This window comes from Microchirus variegatus, assembly GCF_963457635.1.
Source record: "Microchirus variegatus genome assembly, chromosome: 3".
NCBI classification, from domain to species: Eukaryota; Metazoa; Chordata; class Actinopteri; order Pleuronectiformes; family Soleidae; genus Microchirus; species Microchirus variegatus.
In genome coordinates, this window is record NC_139804.1 from 26,613,580 (window position 1) to 26,629,281 (window position 15,702).

Genomic DNA, 15,702 nt, shown 5'->3' on the forward strand with positions numbered 1-15,702 from the left:
GCTATTAGCCACAGATTTCAGCTCCAAGTTGACTTAAAAACACTCCAGCGGCTCGTTGTTTACCGTGTCCAACTCTGGTCTCCGGGTTTCTGGTTTCCTGTCTGCGGGTTTTTGTTGTATACTCCGGGCGCCAGGTTTTAGCTATCTAACAGCTAGGTAGCAGTTGTTTCAGCTCTCAGCTGAGTAGAGTGGCCAACCAATACTTTTACTTTTACTTCTAAAACATTTTAAAGTACATTTTATATCAGAGAATTACTTTTGATACTTAAGTACAGTAAATGTCAGGGACTTTAAGACTTTTACTCAAGTAATATTCTAAAAGGTAACTTTAACGTCTACCAAAGTCATTTTCTGGTGACATACTTGTACTCAAGTTTTGCTTTCAAGTACTTTATACCAGACATGTCGCTTCCTGTGTGTAGCTCCGGAATGTCTCCGAGCCATATGAGATCTGAGAAATACATGGTTTGAATGTTTTGTGTTTAAAAGTTACACACTGTCATTCCAGGGATGCTGCTGACCTGGTGGTGCAGGGCAAAGGGAAATATGAGGAGTTGATGGTGTGTTCACATGAAATAGCTGCCAGCACTGCACAGCTAGTAGCTGCCTCTAAGGTAAATAAGGAATACATTTACTTGTTGGTGTCTTTTTTCCAGTGAAAACTTGCTGCTTTATACAAGAAGACTACTGGATTATTTAAATCAATAAATCAAATTCTCAATCCTGGTCCTGGGGACACGCAGTCCTTGCTCAGACACACCTGATTCAAATGAATGGCTCGTTACCAGGCTTCTGCAGCGCCTGCTAATCAGCTGAGCATTTGAATCAGGTGTGCTGGAGCAGGAAACCCTGGTTTATAGAACCTTTTGGTTTGTTGAACTAACACAGTTGGATGAATACAGATATAAGTAACATTCCCATGGTGAAAATGTGTTTACCTACTTACTTTACTTAACAGGTTAAAGCAGACAAAGACAGCAGCAACCTGCGGCGCCTGCAGCAGGCGTCCCGTGGCGTCACACAGGCCACTGCCGGCGTCGTGGCCTCCACCAAGTCTGGGAAGTCCCAGATTGAAGAAAAAGGTGAGATTATTAATTTATTCATTTAATCATAACACAAAATGACCACTTGCTCTCCTTTCAGACTTTTGTCAGTATTAGATAATCTTAAATGTTGAATGTCATGGTTCTTTGGTTTGTGTTTCCAGACACAATGGACTTCTCCAGCATGACTCTCACACAGATTAAGCGACAGGAGATGGATGCACAGGTGAGCAAAGTCTCTAGTAAATCTTAAAGGGGACATGTTATGCAAAATCAACTTTTTAATCAATGAAATACTTATATTTGGTACTCTGGAGTCTAAGTACAGGAGATAAAACATGGGATGTTGACTTCCGCACTCATTGCTATGTTACAATGAGACATTCCTGGAATTGGAGTACAGGCGAGGGCAATAGTATCCAGAAGAGCAGTGCGCAAAGTGTTCTATTGTTGGCTCCACAGTGCAGCACAGAGTTCTACACAAACTTCCAGCCTCAGAGGATGTACCTGTCCAGTGGATAAATTTGATATATGATGGCAATGTGCCGGCTAGAGTGGGCAAATGATGGCTTATCCAAATGCTAACTGTTTTTAGCTGCCTGAGCCTCAGTGACGCTGGCGTAGTTTCCTGTGTCTCATTTGCATTTAAAGAGACAGACACTCAAAACAGAGCGTTCTGAACAGGGCTGTTTTAACAGGGTGATTGAACTGCTGTGGTGCTTCATCCTGAAGGTATTTTGACCAAAGCATGTCCCAGACAGGTTCATTAGGACACCAGGGAACTAAGTTAACTTGGAGAAATAGGGTATAACATGACCCCATTGCACCTCCTCCTCCTCCTCAGGTGCTAGTTCTGGAGCTGGAGACTCGTCTCCAGAAAGAGCGAGAGCGTCTCGGTGAACTGAGGAAGAAGCATTATGAGCTGGCTGGAGCTGCAGAAGGCTGGGGCGAGAGTGACGAGGGTAAGGATTAAGATCAACCGCTGCACTTTGAAAATACTTTACATTAAGGAGGGAAAAAAAAGACTTAAATGTGTCTTTTCCACAGGCACAGGGTGAAACATTTCCTCCGCTCCACCTCTCCCCCCTTCCTCTGCCAAAAGACCGGCTTCTGTCTTCAGTCTCTCTCCTTTTTGTTTTTCCTCTTCTCTTTTTTGTTTGTCTGTGATCCAAGCCAAATGAAAAGGTGCTTCTTCTCTAAACCTGCTCCTCCACCCGTGTCCGGAAGCTTTGGTGACGGACGGCACTGAAGGGCTCTGCGGAGGGCGGGGGTTTGACGGAAGTAGGAAAGAAATGGATGTGAGGAGTGGGGGAGAAGAGCCAGAGAGTGCAGCCGCCGACTTCACAGCCTCACGTTCCCTCTGCCTCTCGCCCCTGGACTTTGTCGGTTTAAAAGTTATTCAGAGTATTTATTGTCCTCCTCTTTCATCTTTTTGTTTCTTCTTTTACTGGTTTTTATTGAGGAATCACAGCAGAGATGATAATGAGCACAAGGTCTTCTCAAGAAACCCCCAAGACTGATGGCACAAAGAACAAGCTCTCAGCAGAAAGAGAGGAGACGAGTGACTGTCTGTCTTCTCCGGCACTAAACCGTGTACATGTTCTCCTGTTTAACACTCGTTTGTTGGTGCTGAGCTTCTGAAGCCGAGGGAGCTCAGCTGCTCAGTTTGACCTTGCCTTTTTTTCTTCTTTTCTTTTCTCACTGTGAGATTATCACCTTATTAAGTCCACACCAATGCAGGTGCTGGTTCACTGGACTTTTTGCCTTTCACCTCCTCATCATTGTAACAACTGTGACTGTTAAAAATTGTTTTATATTTTAACAGAACAAAACAGGGAACTAGCACACAAACTGGCCTTCCTTCCTGATGAGCTGAGAGACTGCCAGTTACTTCATGCTACATCGGAGGTTACACGTGGCAGTGCATCATGGGAAGGTCAACAGGTGTCGCTAATAACACTAATTACTTTGTTTTGTCTTAGACATTTAAGTTAGTACAAGGGGAGGCAGTGGGAGGAAAGTCTATTTTCTGACAACAAACACAGAAAGTTTGAAGTTGAATACATTTCGAGATCCCGCCTCAGACCCAGCGTTGTTTGTAGCAGCGTTGCAAGCATCAGCCCCGACTAGAGATGTTGCCAACAACATGGCGACTGTTCTCCTGGCGAGGATTATAATCCTTTTTAGGGCAACTGCAGGAGACGGGTCTGATAAATCTGCAGAAGAGGCACATTGTAAATCCTTAACAGTTTGTCATTGTTGGATTCGAAGGAGTCCCACTGCACAAACCTCCATCATTGAAATGTTGAAAGATTCACCTGCCTCTTTAAAGTGTTGGACTGCGGTTTTATAAATCCTTCTCACAGTGGACACTGACGTATGCAGCACACAAGACTGCAGCGTTCATTAGCTTCCTTGAGACCAAGTAGCTGTGTATATAAAAAACTATGAGCCTTTTACTGTTGGAAATAATCCCTTGCTTTCTTTACATGGCATCTGTTTTTACATCTAAAGATTCAGTACAGTCTTATTAGGGATACAAAATGGTGACTGTCGACTAATGTAAGTCATTATTTCTTCCACGCGGCGTCGTTATTTAACAGATTTTTGTACCGAGACTGATAACCTGACTTTAAACTGCGGACTGCGAGAAGACGGACCATGCCTTTGTGTAAAAACCATGAGATGAGCTGACATCCATTTTGAAACCTGACTCCCTTTTTTCTCCTTCCTGTTTGACGGTAGCAATTGTGATTGTCTTTCCGTCTGTGTTAACATGCTTCGTTTTGATGCTCCACTTCAGCTGCGTAGCTCTGAAAATGAAGTTGCAACACTGGGTATTTAACAGACACTGGTCAAATTGTATTTGCCAATAACTTTTAAGAAACAAAACACACACATGGAGCAGCATTTGGTCACTAAAGTGCAGTACTGCTGGTCTGTGTATAATCATATTCAATCAGGAATTTAGGGTTCTGTTTCGTTTCCCTCACAGCACATTTGATTTGATGAATTGGATTAGATGAAACGAAGGAGGGTTCGTCCACTTTTCTTTGTATTTTTAAGTGTCTTGAAAGATAAATGCACCTTGAGGGACTTGTTGTAGTTGTGTTTTGTTGTTTTCTCGCCCATGTCCTCTTCTGTATTAACCTCCCTCTCTCCGTCTTTGCCTCTCGTCTCTCACTCTGGGGTCTGTGTCTGTAGTCATACCAGCTCAGCCAGCCTTTCAAACTGCCTCACACACTGTAGTCAAAGAGAAACAAATACTCACATAGCAACAGTGAAATATGTCTTTGTATGATGTACTAAAACTTTGTTGGTGGGTTTGTTTTTATTTTTTCAGTTTTTAAAATAAATATTTCAACTTGTTAATACACACGAGTGTGGAGCGGTCTGGTTTTTTGTTGTTGTCTTTTTTCCACGAAGTGAGACAAAGCAGCTGTGAGAATTTCACATATCTTCTGACCTGCTGATGCAGTGAAAACCTAAGCGTTTCTTAGAAGTAATTGCATCATTTCATCTGGTTTTTTTGGGAGATAATTTGCAGAATTATGCTGTTAATAACTGTGTTTTCATCACAAACGGAGGAAGAAAAGCGTGTGTGTGTGAGCTCTGTAATTGTGTTTCACAGGGGCAATAACCTCGCATCTACATCAGAGCACGGCTAAAATCCTAATGCACCTAATTGATTTTATTTTGGGGAGTGAGATCTTTTCCAGGAAAAGCATCGACTCAGGCAATTTTAAGTGCTCGCTCGGCACTGAATGGAAAATAAATAAACGTCCAAAGCGGATCCAAATGAATAACTTTGCACGATCTGTTGCTTTGGAATAAGAAACATGCAACAGATCCGCTATTTGTTAGGCATTGCTAGACTTGAGCGTAAATGATTCAATGTCATCTGAAACCACTGTTGCTGAGATTACAGAAATCCATAATCTGGGCTAAAGTGTGCTCCAGGATCAACCTCGTCAGATAAGTCTCTTATTTCCTCGTAGCTGCAATAACACAACTGAGACTCTTAACACAGAGAAATTAAACCTACTTCCAACAGTATCCAGCCAATGTCAGTGTTTCCTCAGTTATATCACCTCTTTTAAATTACAATTCTCTGTGTTTAATTTTAAACTTTAATTAACCTCAGAGGCCTGATAAGTCCCAGTGAAGTACAGATGTTTTTGAATAATGAGTTGGTTTTCTGGCTAAATGGAGTTGTAAACTGGACAGGTGCTCCTGCATCAGTAAATGGCTCACACAGAGCAGGTGTGTCTCATTAAATATAACAGGATATAAGCAGGACTGTGGGCCAGTGCAGCAGTTTGGCAGATCCAGTGTTTGAGCAACAATAATAACAACAAGAAGAAGTAAAACTGATGAAGCAGAAAATCAGCCAACTGTCGTGATGAGGGGTTTGGGGATCATTTAAACTTTAGTGCTCTGGGTTAGGGTTGTTTTATATGTTGTTTCACTACCCGGTCCTAAACGCATGTAAAAAAAACAAAAAACAAACAAACATATATATATATATATATAAAACACAGTCTATAGATTCAGTAGATGGAGTCAAAGGAAGTTAAATGACCTGTGTGAGTGAGCTGTATCTGTGTAACACTTATTTTACTGTATATGACTCACATACACCCTGTGGGCACTTATATAAATGAATACATCAATTAAAAAAAAAAACCACAAATCAATTAATAACATTATAGTAAAAAAAACTTCAGGATAAAAACATTCAGTTGCTTTTACAAAAGTCAATACAACAGATGTGTGTTGGTTATTGCTGTCTCGCACACTCAGTATTTATAGTGAGGTGGTTGATTGGAGATTAGGATCATGTGCTGTGGTGAGCGTGTCCTCTTTTTTTGATTGGATGACAGGGATTTGGGGGCTGGTATCTCTGATTATATAGTGTGTGATGTGTGCACTTACTACTGACTGGTCTCCTCTGAAACTTTAGGACCTAGTGGTGCTCACTTGTTATTGAGATTACATGTGATTTTACAGACTTTGTTTTCTTGATTCAGACTTTTTTTTGTCTTGTGCCTTAATCTCCACCACTCCCTGGGGGGCCTTTCATTGGGTTACAGGGTACCAAGTTCTACTGTCTGTTCTCCCCTAACAGCCAAATGAACCACTTAATGTCCTACGCTTTAAAACTTACAGAGTGCTTTATTTTCCCCCCTCTGCTGTGTATTGGGTTTTACATGCAACTCAAGTGTGGACTTTAAAGTGTTTTTTTTTCCTTATTGGGGTCATCTGTGCTTTTGGAGGAACTAGACACCCTACCTAGAAAGTGTCTTCTTAGTGGATGGTATTTTGTGTTTTATTGGGGAAGTTATTTACTGGGGAAGTAGTTAACTCAGAAAATACAAGATTTTTCCTAAAAACCACTTCCCCAGATAGAAAATAAGGGTGGGTGTCAATTTACTTTGCTCACCCAGTGCACACATCTTGTGAATTTTTTTTTTACCAATTTTCACACCAATCTTAACTTCTCTCATCCATTATCTGTCTTTTAAACTTGTAGTGATCATGAATTTGGACTTTGAAAAATAGGAAACATAGGAAAATCACAGTGGATACATGTTATATATGACGGCAATGTGCCTGCTAGAGCCTGCAAATGATCACTTTTCGAAAAAGCTAACTGCTGTTAGCTCCCAGTAGCCTCTGTGGCTGATGTCATTTCCTGTCCCTTAAGTTTTACTTATTTTAAGGTGGACCTAAATAGATACTACTAAACAGAGCGTTCTGAACAGGGCTGTTTTGGCAGGGTGATTGAACTGCTGTGGTGCCTTTGTTGCCTCCAACATATCCACCTGGGCATGTTCGGAATTGTCTCACCTGGAGTGATTTACAACTGGGATTCCAAGATCCATCCCACAAGCTAGTTTTCTTCGAGGCCCTGCCCAGGCCATTGGGCCTAACCTTAACCACTCCTCCTCCTCTGTGCCTAACCCCAACAACAATGGTATTATGGGCTACAAAATTAAAACATCATAGGCCTTTTACAATGGTAGTGGATGGAGGGGAACCAGTTTATGTCAATAGTTTTCTGGCCCACTATAAACCAGAAATACACTACTGTTTTTTTTGTTTAATTCTTTTGTTGTGCCCCATCTGCCTGTGCACCGGAAAAAGTCAGTCGACTCCCCTTTTTAAACCATCTTCTATCCCCAAACCTAAATTTAACCCTAACCCTAACATGGACCAAAGTCTAACCCTAACCCTAAAACCAAGTCTTAACCCTTAAAAAAAACCTTAAAGTTGTAATGATCAACCAAAGTGTCCTCACAAATTTCACATTATTATTACAAACCATAACAAGGCAATCAGAGATGGCAGACTTCACGCCCATTCATTCAACAAGCCTCTGGCGGCCACTGTTGGTCATATTGGCAAGTGCAAGTGTGGAAGCACAAACAGATGCACAGAGCCACTATAAACAATACTTTACTCCCACTCCGTGGGGTGAAGTGATAAGTGTTTTGTTTTAATGCATGAATAGAAACTAACTTATCCCTCACTGACTTGACTTGGTTTGGCTTGGTTTGGCTTGGCACTTATTGTCCTTGTTCAGCAGTGAGTTTGTTTCCTCTGATGTGATTAAAACATGGTACGGTGCTGCTGTGTTGTTTTGTTCTGAGGCTGGTCTTAAATCACATGGGTAATGTGGTGGGTGGTGCTCATGAGAAAAAAGAAGACGGAGCTATTTATAGTCTCTGCAGTTGTGAGCTGGGCTGCTTCACCGCAGCAGCAGCAGCAGCAGCAGCAGCAGCAGCAGCAGTACCTCTCCAACCTTACATAAACTACAGTATATCTACTATATACATGCCATAAATACACTGACAGTAACAGGTTCATTTTTTATTCTCCTCGAGCAATACATCAGACTTGATGTATGTAGTATGCACCTTTCATACAAAGCAAAAGAACAAAATAAAGACATATAACTACAGCAGTTAATGTATGTACCTGACATCCATGAGCGTGACAGTTCAACATTCCAGTCAAAACAAGGTCAGTGAGCAGCAGCATCACACAAATGACAACAACACAGCGGCATTGTGCAGGCCCTCACAGCCAGCAGATGGCGCAACTTGGTTTTTATGTGCTGATGATTTCTGCCCGGGACTTTCGTGGCAAAAGAGCGGCTAAATTCTAAAATAAATGGCTGACTTCCTGTCTGGTGAAGTTCGTGTTCGTAGACGTGTTCAGGGTCGGTCTCACAGATTCCTGTTTCGCAGTGAACGGTGAAAATTAGGCAGAATTCCGATGGTTGCTGTGACCAAGCACTTTAGAATCTGCGAAACCTTGTGGTTGGCGTGTTGGACAATGGACAATTATTATTCTCAGACGAGTTTGTTAAATTACCAAATGTGCAAATCACCAAGACAAACGTCAAATTTAAAATGGTCAACTTCCTGTTGAGTTGAGGCCGTGGTCCTAATAGACTTTTTTGTTCATCTTGGGCTGTGACATGTTTATATATCGAGTTTTGTGAAATTTGGTGCAACTTCGTGTTGGCTTTGTCCTACCGGGTTTCACCTTTGGGGGCACTACTGAGTCGCTTTGCACCACTTTCACTTGTTACCCTTATTTTATAACATTTTCTGCCAGTTTTGATGTGTGTGCCAATTTTCACCAAGTAGTAAAGTAGTGCCTGAAAAATGCAATCCTTTGGGAATTAAAAAAGTGCTTGGGGTTTAAAAATAAAAATGAAGAACATAGCAACAATATTGCAGTAACTTCTCTCTTCATTCTACTTTAAAAATCAATAAGAAGGGGATAAGATTGATAAGATGAAAAGAGAGGAATGACTGAATTCAGTGTATCAGCTAGAAGAGTTCCTTCCACTTTAACAAACCTGTGCCAACGAGAGTGAAAAATGCAAAAATGTTCCAAGAACACATCAGTGCTTCCAGTCTCAGGGGCTGCACTCACCATCTCTACATTATCTCCATGGCAACGACACCAGCTGCTGAGTCACAGACAATTAAAATAGTTAAATTTGAACGAAATCCAGTGAGATTATTCTCACACATGATAAACCTCCTATTACGGGTTATATGGAGTGTGACATGAGCCCAGATGGAGAATCATAGCTCGACTAACATCAGGGATAAAGAAAACCTGATAGGGAACAATTTAAAATGTTTATATCCTTAAATGACTGAGGCTGTCCTCACTGACACTATGAAAGTCCTGCTTTGTGCTTGTGATCTGTGCTGCACTGTTTCCTCGCTGGCCTCGGCCTGATTTTGAGCTCCTGACACAGATATGATGTCACAGGCTGAGGAGGAAAACCCTCTCCTTCTCTGCTGATGACGTCTGTGGACACAAACAAGCTGGGGGCTCTTTTCTTCCCTCTGTGGCTCAGGAAGAGTCACATCAGCAGCGTTTATATGCAGACACAAACTATTCCATGGATTCTTACTGACTGTCACTTACTTATATAAGTGAATCTTTTAGAAAAGAGCTAGCACATCTTCAGGAATAGTTTTTTTCTTCCAAAAGGATTGCATTTTGTGGCACTAAACGTTAGTGAAAGCTGACGAAAATTGGCACACAAATTTGAACTGGCAAAAATGTTTTTGAAAATAATGGAATTACGTAAGAAATGGTGCAGAAACGGCTCAGTACTGCCCCCGAAGGTGAAACCCAAAGCAGAACGTTTTTTCACAAAAAATTTCACGAAACTTGGTGTAAACGTTAAATGTTACAGGCCAAGACGAACAAAAAAGTCCATTAGGACCATGGCCTCAACTCAAAAGGAAGTCTGCCATTTTGAATTTGGTGTCCATCTCGTCCATCTTGGATTTGTATGTTTTGTAAATAGGTTAGGGTTAGGGTTGGGGTTGGGGTTGCGATGTCGTACCAACATAAAAAAAAAGTGTCCGTTTGTACCAGACCATCAAAAGGTCTTGCTGGGTCAAAAGGATGTAGCCACGGCAACCATTGGAATTTTGGCCATTCGCCACGAAACAGTGTAATTCCGTCACACATCGACCAATCGGCTCAAAACTTATTGTGTGGCATGAGAGACCTGGCCAGAAATCATCAGCATATGCACAGTAGGTCAAGAGCATATAGCGCCACCTGTTGGCAGCAGAGGAACTGCGAAGGCCTGCACAATGTTAATTATATCTGTTTGTGCTGAAAAAAGCTTTTATGGCACATTCTGTAACGCTTTATGTTACAATACTGTAGCTATGTAGTAATAGTATGGTAACAACTAATACTTTTACTGGAATATTACCTCATTTTTCAAGCAGGAAATTGCATTAGGAATAAGAAAGATAGTTTGTTCTTTGTCCAATAAGGCAACACACTTCAAGAAGAGTGGTCATAAAGTGTTTGTGTCATCTCCACATTGCCGCTGAATAAATAATTAAAGCAATTACTGAGGGAAGGACACAGACATGATCATGTGACTGGTGGAAGCCATTTGTCCCGCGTCTTTCTCACAGTGTCACTGTGGTGGTTTGGCTTGATTGTGACTGCAGATGACGGAAGATCACTTTAGAGCCATTAGAGGCTTTGAGGCTTCTGTGTGAAAGCTCATGTCAACTTCCATGTTTTTGCGAGGACCAATAAAAACACTGAAAAAGATCATTAACACGTCTTAGCACAATTTGTACAGATGGAACAGATGAGCGTATAATAACATAAACTGGACAAACATTTATATTTTATTTATCAGCTGTTTACTGCTGTCACTTTGTCTCCCCTGGAGGTTTGGTTTTCTGTCTCTTTGTCTGTCTGTGAGCAACGTCACTGAAAAAGTTAAAGCTCGGATTAATTTTTAAATCTTCTGGGGATTTAAGTCACAGCCCAATAAAGAATACATTTATTTTATAAAACAATTATAACCTCATGAGATAGAAGAGATTTTCTGGGATGGTAGTCTGGGCCCGAGGAAGAAATAATTACATTTAGGTGGATTACACTGAGTGGAAGTGAGTGCTTTCTTACGGCATAAAATATTTCACGTTTCAGTTGAAAATAACATAAATAACAAAGCATTAAGTAGATACTGAGGGTGTTCAGTGTTAATTAGTTGGAAGGTTATTATTAACCGTTTTTTCTATATTATTGTTGTTTGTATTATTATTCTGTCACAATAAATTGACCTTTAACTTTATATATTATATGCAGTAAATACCACTTTTTATATTCATTTGAAAATCTGAAATAAAGCTGACACGGGCAGAAGAAATGGGGTGATATTGAAATATTCAGCGGCCATTATTGGTGCAAATAGGAGTGTGAGTCCAGAGTCAGGGTGGACTGTGGAGTATCCGATGCCATGGAAGTCCTTGGCTGCCCTCTTGTCTTTGTGCAGTGTGTGTGTGTGTGTGTCTCGGCAGAGCAGATTACAGACGTGTTTCTACGTGTAGCAGACGTGACAGAGTGGCACACATGATGAACACAAGTCAGCTGCACGCATACGTGCATGCATTTACAGACTTCAGGGCGACCCAGATGTGAGCTGTGTCCCCTGACACCATAACACGTCGAGGTCGCACAGGGTCACAGATCTCGTCAGACTGCTTTTGTCCATTCTGCACATCACATCCGATCATCACACACGTGGAGCCATCCATCCATCCATCCACTCAACCCCCTGCCCTACTTACTTGTGGCAGACAGGAAAAAAAAAAGACAGACATAAACACAGACCTCAACAGAGAGGAGGGCTGGGCAGGACACCAACTCCTCCTCCTCCTCCTCCTCCTCCTCCTCCTCCTCCTCCTCTGCCCTGCTCTGGGAAAGAAGAGACATAGATAAGGAGAAAGAGAGAGAGAGAGAGAGAGGGTTGCTAGGAAACCTGGCTCAATGCAAACACAGCACCATCTGCTGCAGTGAGATTTGGAGTGGGTTAGCCAAGTCAGACAGACAGGGAGACATCAACCCAGAGGGATCATTGAAAACAACCCCACAGGGAGAGAGAGAGAGAGAGAGAGAGAGGTCTGTAATGGACAGAGGAGCAGAGAAAAGCAAGATATGGAGGGACAGGGAGTGAAGGGAGGAAAAGTAAGTATGATGAGGAGCGTGATTAATGTATGACTAACAGGTGTGACTCTTTACACTACCCACTCATAACCCTCCTACACACACACACACACACACATTATTGTACTTGCTGCATATTGAGGACCAGGTATAAGTGCTGACAAAGTGAGGACCAGCATTTCCACTTTGTAAATCAACACAATTACAAATATCTATTTCATGAATGACATCTATAAAGAACTACTAGGTGACGTACAATAAAATGTCTGCAGGTGGAGCCCCAGAGCAAAAAGTGTGGGAAACACCGGGGCTGGAAAACGGGTTTTTGTACCAAATTGAGGAGCTGTGTTTAAAAACAGAGTATAGCATGTTTACAACCTGAGGAAGTGATTTGAATGAAGACAAAGTGAGTACCGGCCAAAATGTCCTCACTTTGTAAAAATGACCTCACTTTGTTGGTTAAAACCCCTCACTGGTCCTCAGTATGCTTCAAGTACAAGAACACACACACACACACACACACACACACACTTCTGAGGACATTGCATTGACTTACATTCATTTCATGGAGACTTAACCATAATCCCTACTGGCCTAATCCTCTCTGACCCCTGACCTCAGCCTAACGTTAAAACATGTCCTCACCTTAAAAAGTGGTCATTTGCATTATGGGGACTTGTTAATAATGTGACTGTGTAAACAGATTTAGGTCCGCACAACAAGTACACACACACACTCACACACAGCAGCTGTCCCCATGTTTCATGTGTTTGAGTGAGATGAGATGCAAGAGCACCCAAGATCCTGCTGCTGTTACTCTTGTTTGTTTTCTTGTTTCTCTCACAGTAACAGCTGATGTACAATGTGCCCACATTCCTCCTCCTCCTCTGATGATGATGATGATGATGATGACGCATGGTCAATTTACGAGGAGACACCATATTCATATTATGTAACAGTCAAAATCACCGGATCACATATCACGAAGAGAAATCCAACACGAGTCCGACTTTTCACAAAAATGCAGCATTTGTAAACATGTGGGCTGTTTATTTATATAAAAATATTAGTTACGCAGTTAAACACAGTTGTGTTTTGGTGACAAATGTGTTGTTAACAGCTCGGTTGTTCATGAAAAAAAGTAACCCCGACCACATTGGACTAACATCGGCATCAGCAGATAGTCAAGGTTGTCGTGACATGCCATCCCTTAATCTTCTGCCTCATCATTTTCTCACTATTATTATTTGCTGTTCTTGTCACTGTGCTGACACAATATTAGAATATATGAGAATATGTCAAAGCTGCTATTTAAGATGCCTTTTAATGAATTAAATAATGTCTTAAGGGGCCTGTCCAACTGGGTTAGGGTTAGGTGATTAATGGAGATCAGGTCATTAGAACGTACAATATGGAGTGTCTTATGTATTATTATTATTATTATAATATCCTTTTATATATATATATATATATATACCTGAGCAAAAAGTACTACATTATTTTTAAGTTAATTGAATTTGTGATATTTGGAAATAAGTCACATTTAAAGGTGAAGTAAGTAGTTTATAGTGCCATCTAGAGGAGAGGCTGAAATTTACAACAAAGAACTGCTCCTCTGCTCACCCCCTCCCTTCCCTGAGCACTACGGTATCCTCAGCTGGTCAAATGTCGTCCTCGTCGTCTTTCTCCGTGTCAGCAGATGAGGTTCGTGAGGCGAGGGAGAGGGCGAGCTACCGCGGCCGTAGCAGAGGAAGCGGAGAGAGAGGAGGCGGGACTTCCGCTACAAGTAAAGAGACGATTGATTTGTTCTCTCGCGTTTGTCCTTACAGGCTCCGGTAGAAACATGGCGTCTCGCTGCTAACAGTGGCTATGCAACCGCGGTCCGCGACCATGTTATTTTACATAACTTTTTGAAACACTACGAAAATGAAACAAAGAATATTATACAGCGACTAGACAATGCAGGAGCACATAATACATATAAAAAAGTGGATTTTGGGTTATATAAACCCATAAATACTACACAGTGTCCCTTTAAAAGCCCACTTGGCTCGTTTTTATGAACAAAAATAGAAGAGAAAATGTATTACCAACACTTTGTCTATATGCAATATAGAATTAATCAATTATCAATTATTAGACAAAGAGGACCAAACAACTTTCTGGAAAAAGACGTTTACTGTTGTGCAGTGTTGGACACTATTTAAATCCTCTTTAAAGTGCATTCCTCCCACATGAAGACACACATTATGTTCATACAGATATCAAGGTGCTTTTTATTAGATGAAGATCCAATGATAATCGTAGTCGACATCAGCATCTTCCTTTTACAAAATTGACATTAAAATTTAAATATTTTCCGTAAAAAAGTCCGTATCGAACAGCCAATGTGTGATACGGGAGAGAAAGCGTGACATGACCTAAATCATATTATTCATTCATCATCCTGTGGATCATGGAGAAAACACAATACATTAAAACTATGTACAGTCTGTAACACAGAGGCCGACATTAATGGTAATCCTCACGGTGAATACAGTAAATAGAATATATTCATATATTAAGATCTTTTTGTTTACAAAGTCATAATGCATTATTTCAGTATATCACAGAGAAAGGTTATCCACAACCTTGGCTTTCAGCTACACACACACGCACACACACACGCACACACACACACACACACACACACACACACACACACACACACACACACACACACACACACACACACACACACACACACACACACACACACACACACACACACACACACACACACACACACACACACACACACACACACACACACACACACACACACACGCCCTTGTTTTGCAACATTTTGCCCAAGCAAAAAATAAAATAATTATATTTTTTCTGTTTGGTCAACTTATTGTTGATGTGGGTGGGTTCTTTGGTTGTGCTGGGTTATTAATGTCAAACCTGGGATTGAGCGAGTGTCAGCTGCTGAGATTTACAGGAGTTATTTGCTTAGGTTTGAGTTAAACAGAAGAACAATGTACAAAATAACAGGAAACTATCGTATATGTGACAGGGGAACAAAAACATACAGTTTGTGCAACTGCAGAGGGATCTCACAGCTCAAACGGACTGGGATGCGACTGATTACTGATGTTGTATTACAGCGGTGAAGAGGACCGGGAACAGAAGGGGTTAGAAAGCTTAAGATTCTAAATCATGATACGCACTCAACCGTTGCATTTCCATGAGATGGAAGCAGCAGAAATGTGTTTTCTCTGAAAATGATGCATTTCCATCGGGAGAACTTGCACGTCCAGCACATTTACAGTGATCCTGGCATTGGAGAAGAAAGTTTAGCATCAAGGTACCTGAACAATGCTTCCAGTAATGTTTTCTCAAATTTTGCGCAGGTATCATAATGCATGAGTAAGCTGCGGAGGGAAAAAAAATCCAAGAGGATAATGCGTTCCAATAATTCCAGATTGTTTTGTTTTATGGGGGAAAGTTAGTGAATATCACAGCAGTTAAACAGTCATCCCAGACTGAAAGAGAGCCTATTACAGGTATAAAGGTATATATTACCTTTTGATACATCTGGATAACACACATCTGTCATCATAACTTCAAGAAAAACAATAACCTTTTGTTTCTG

General features: G+C 41.2%; 1 protein-coding gene across 1 annotated transcript in view; it reads left to right on the forward strand.

Moving 5' to 3' along the window:
• The window catches only part of hip1 (huntingtin interacting protein 1), a 50,168-nt gene extending 45,749 nt beyond the window's left edge, over positions 1 to 4,419 (forward strand). Inside the window, exons 27-31 of the mRNA XM_083886698.1 lie at positions 509 to 614; positions 959 to 1,082; positions 1,208 to 1,269; positions 1,888 to 2,005; positions 2,091 to 4,419. Coding sequence (XP_083742824.1) covers positions 509 to 614; positions 959 to 1,082; positions 1,208 to 1,269; positions 1,888 to 2,005; positions 2,091 to 2,101 — 421 coding nt within the window. The 3' untranslated portion in view covers positions 2,102 to 4,419. The remainder of the gene's footprint in view (positions 1 to 508; positions 615 to 958; positions 1,083 to 1,207; positions 1,270 to 1,887; positions 2,006 to 2,090) is intronic.
• Positions 4,420 to 15,702: the final 11,283 nt, after the last annotated feature.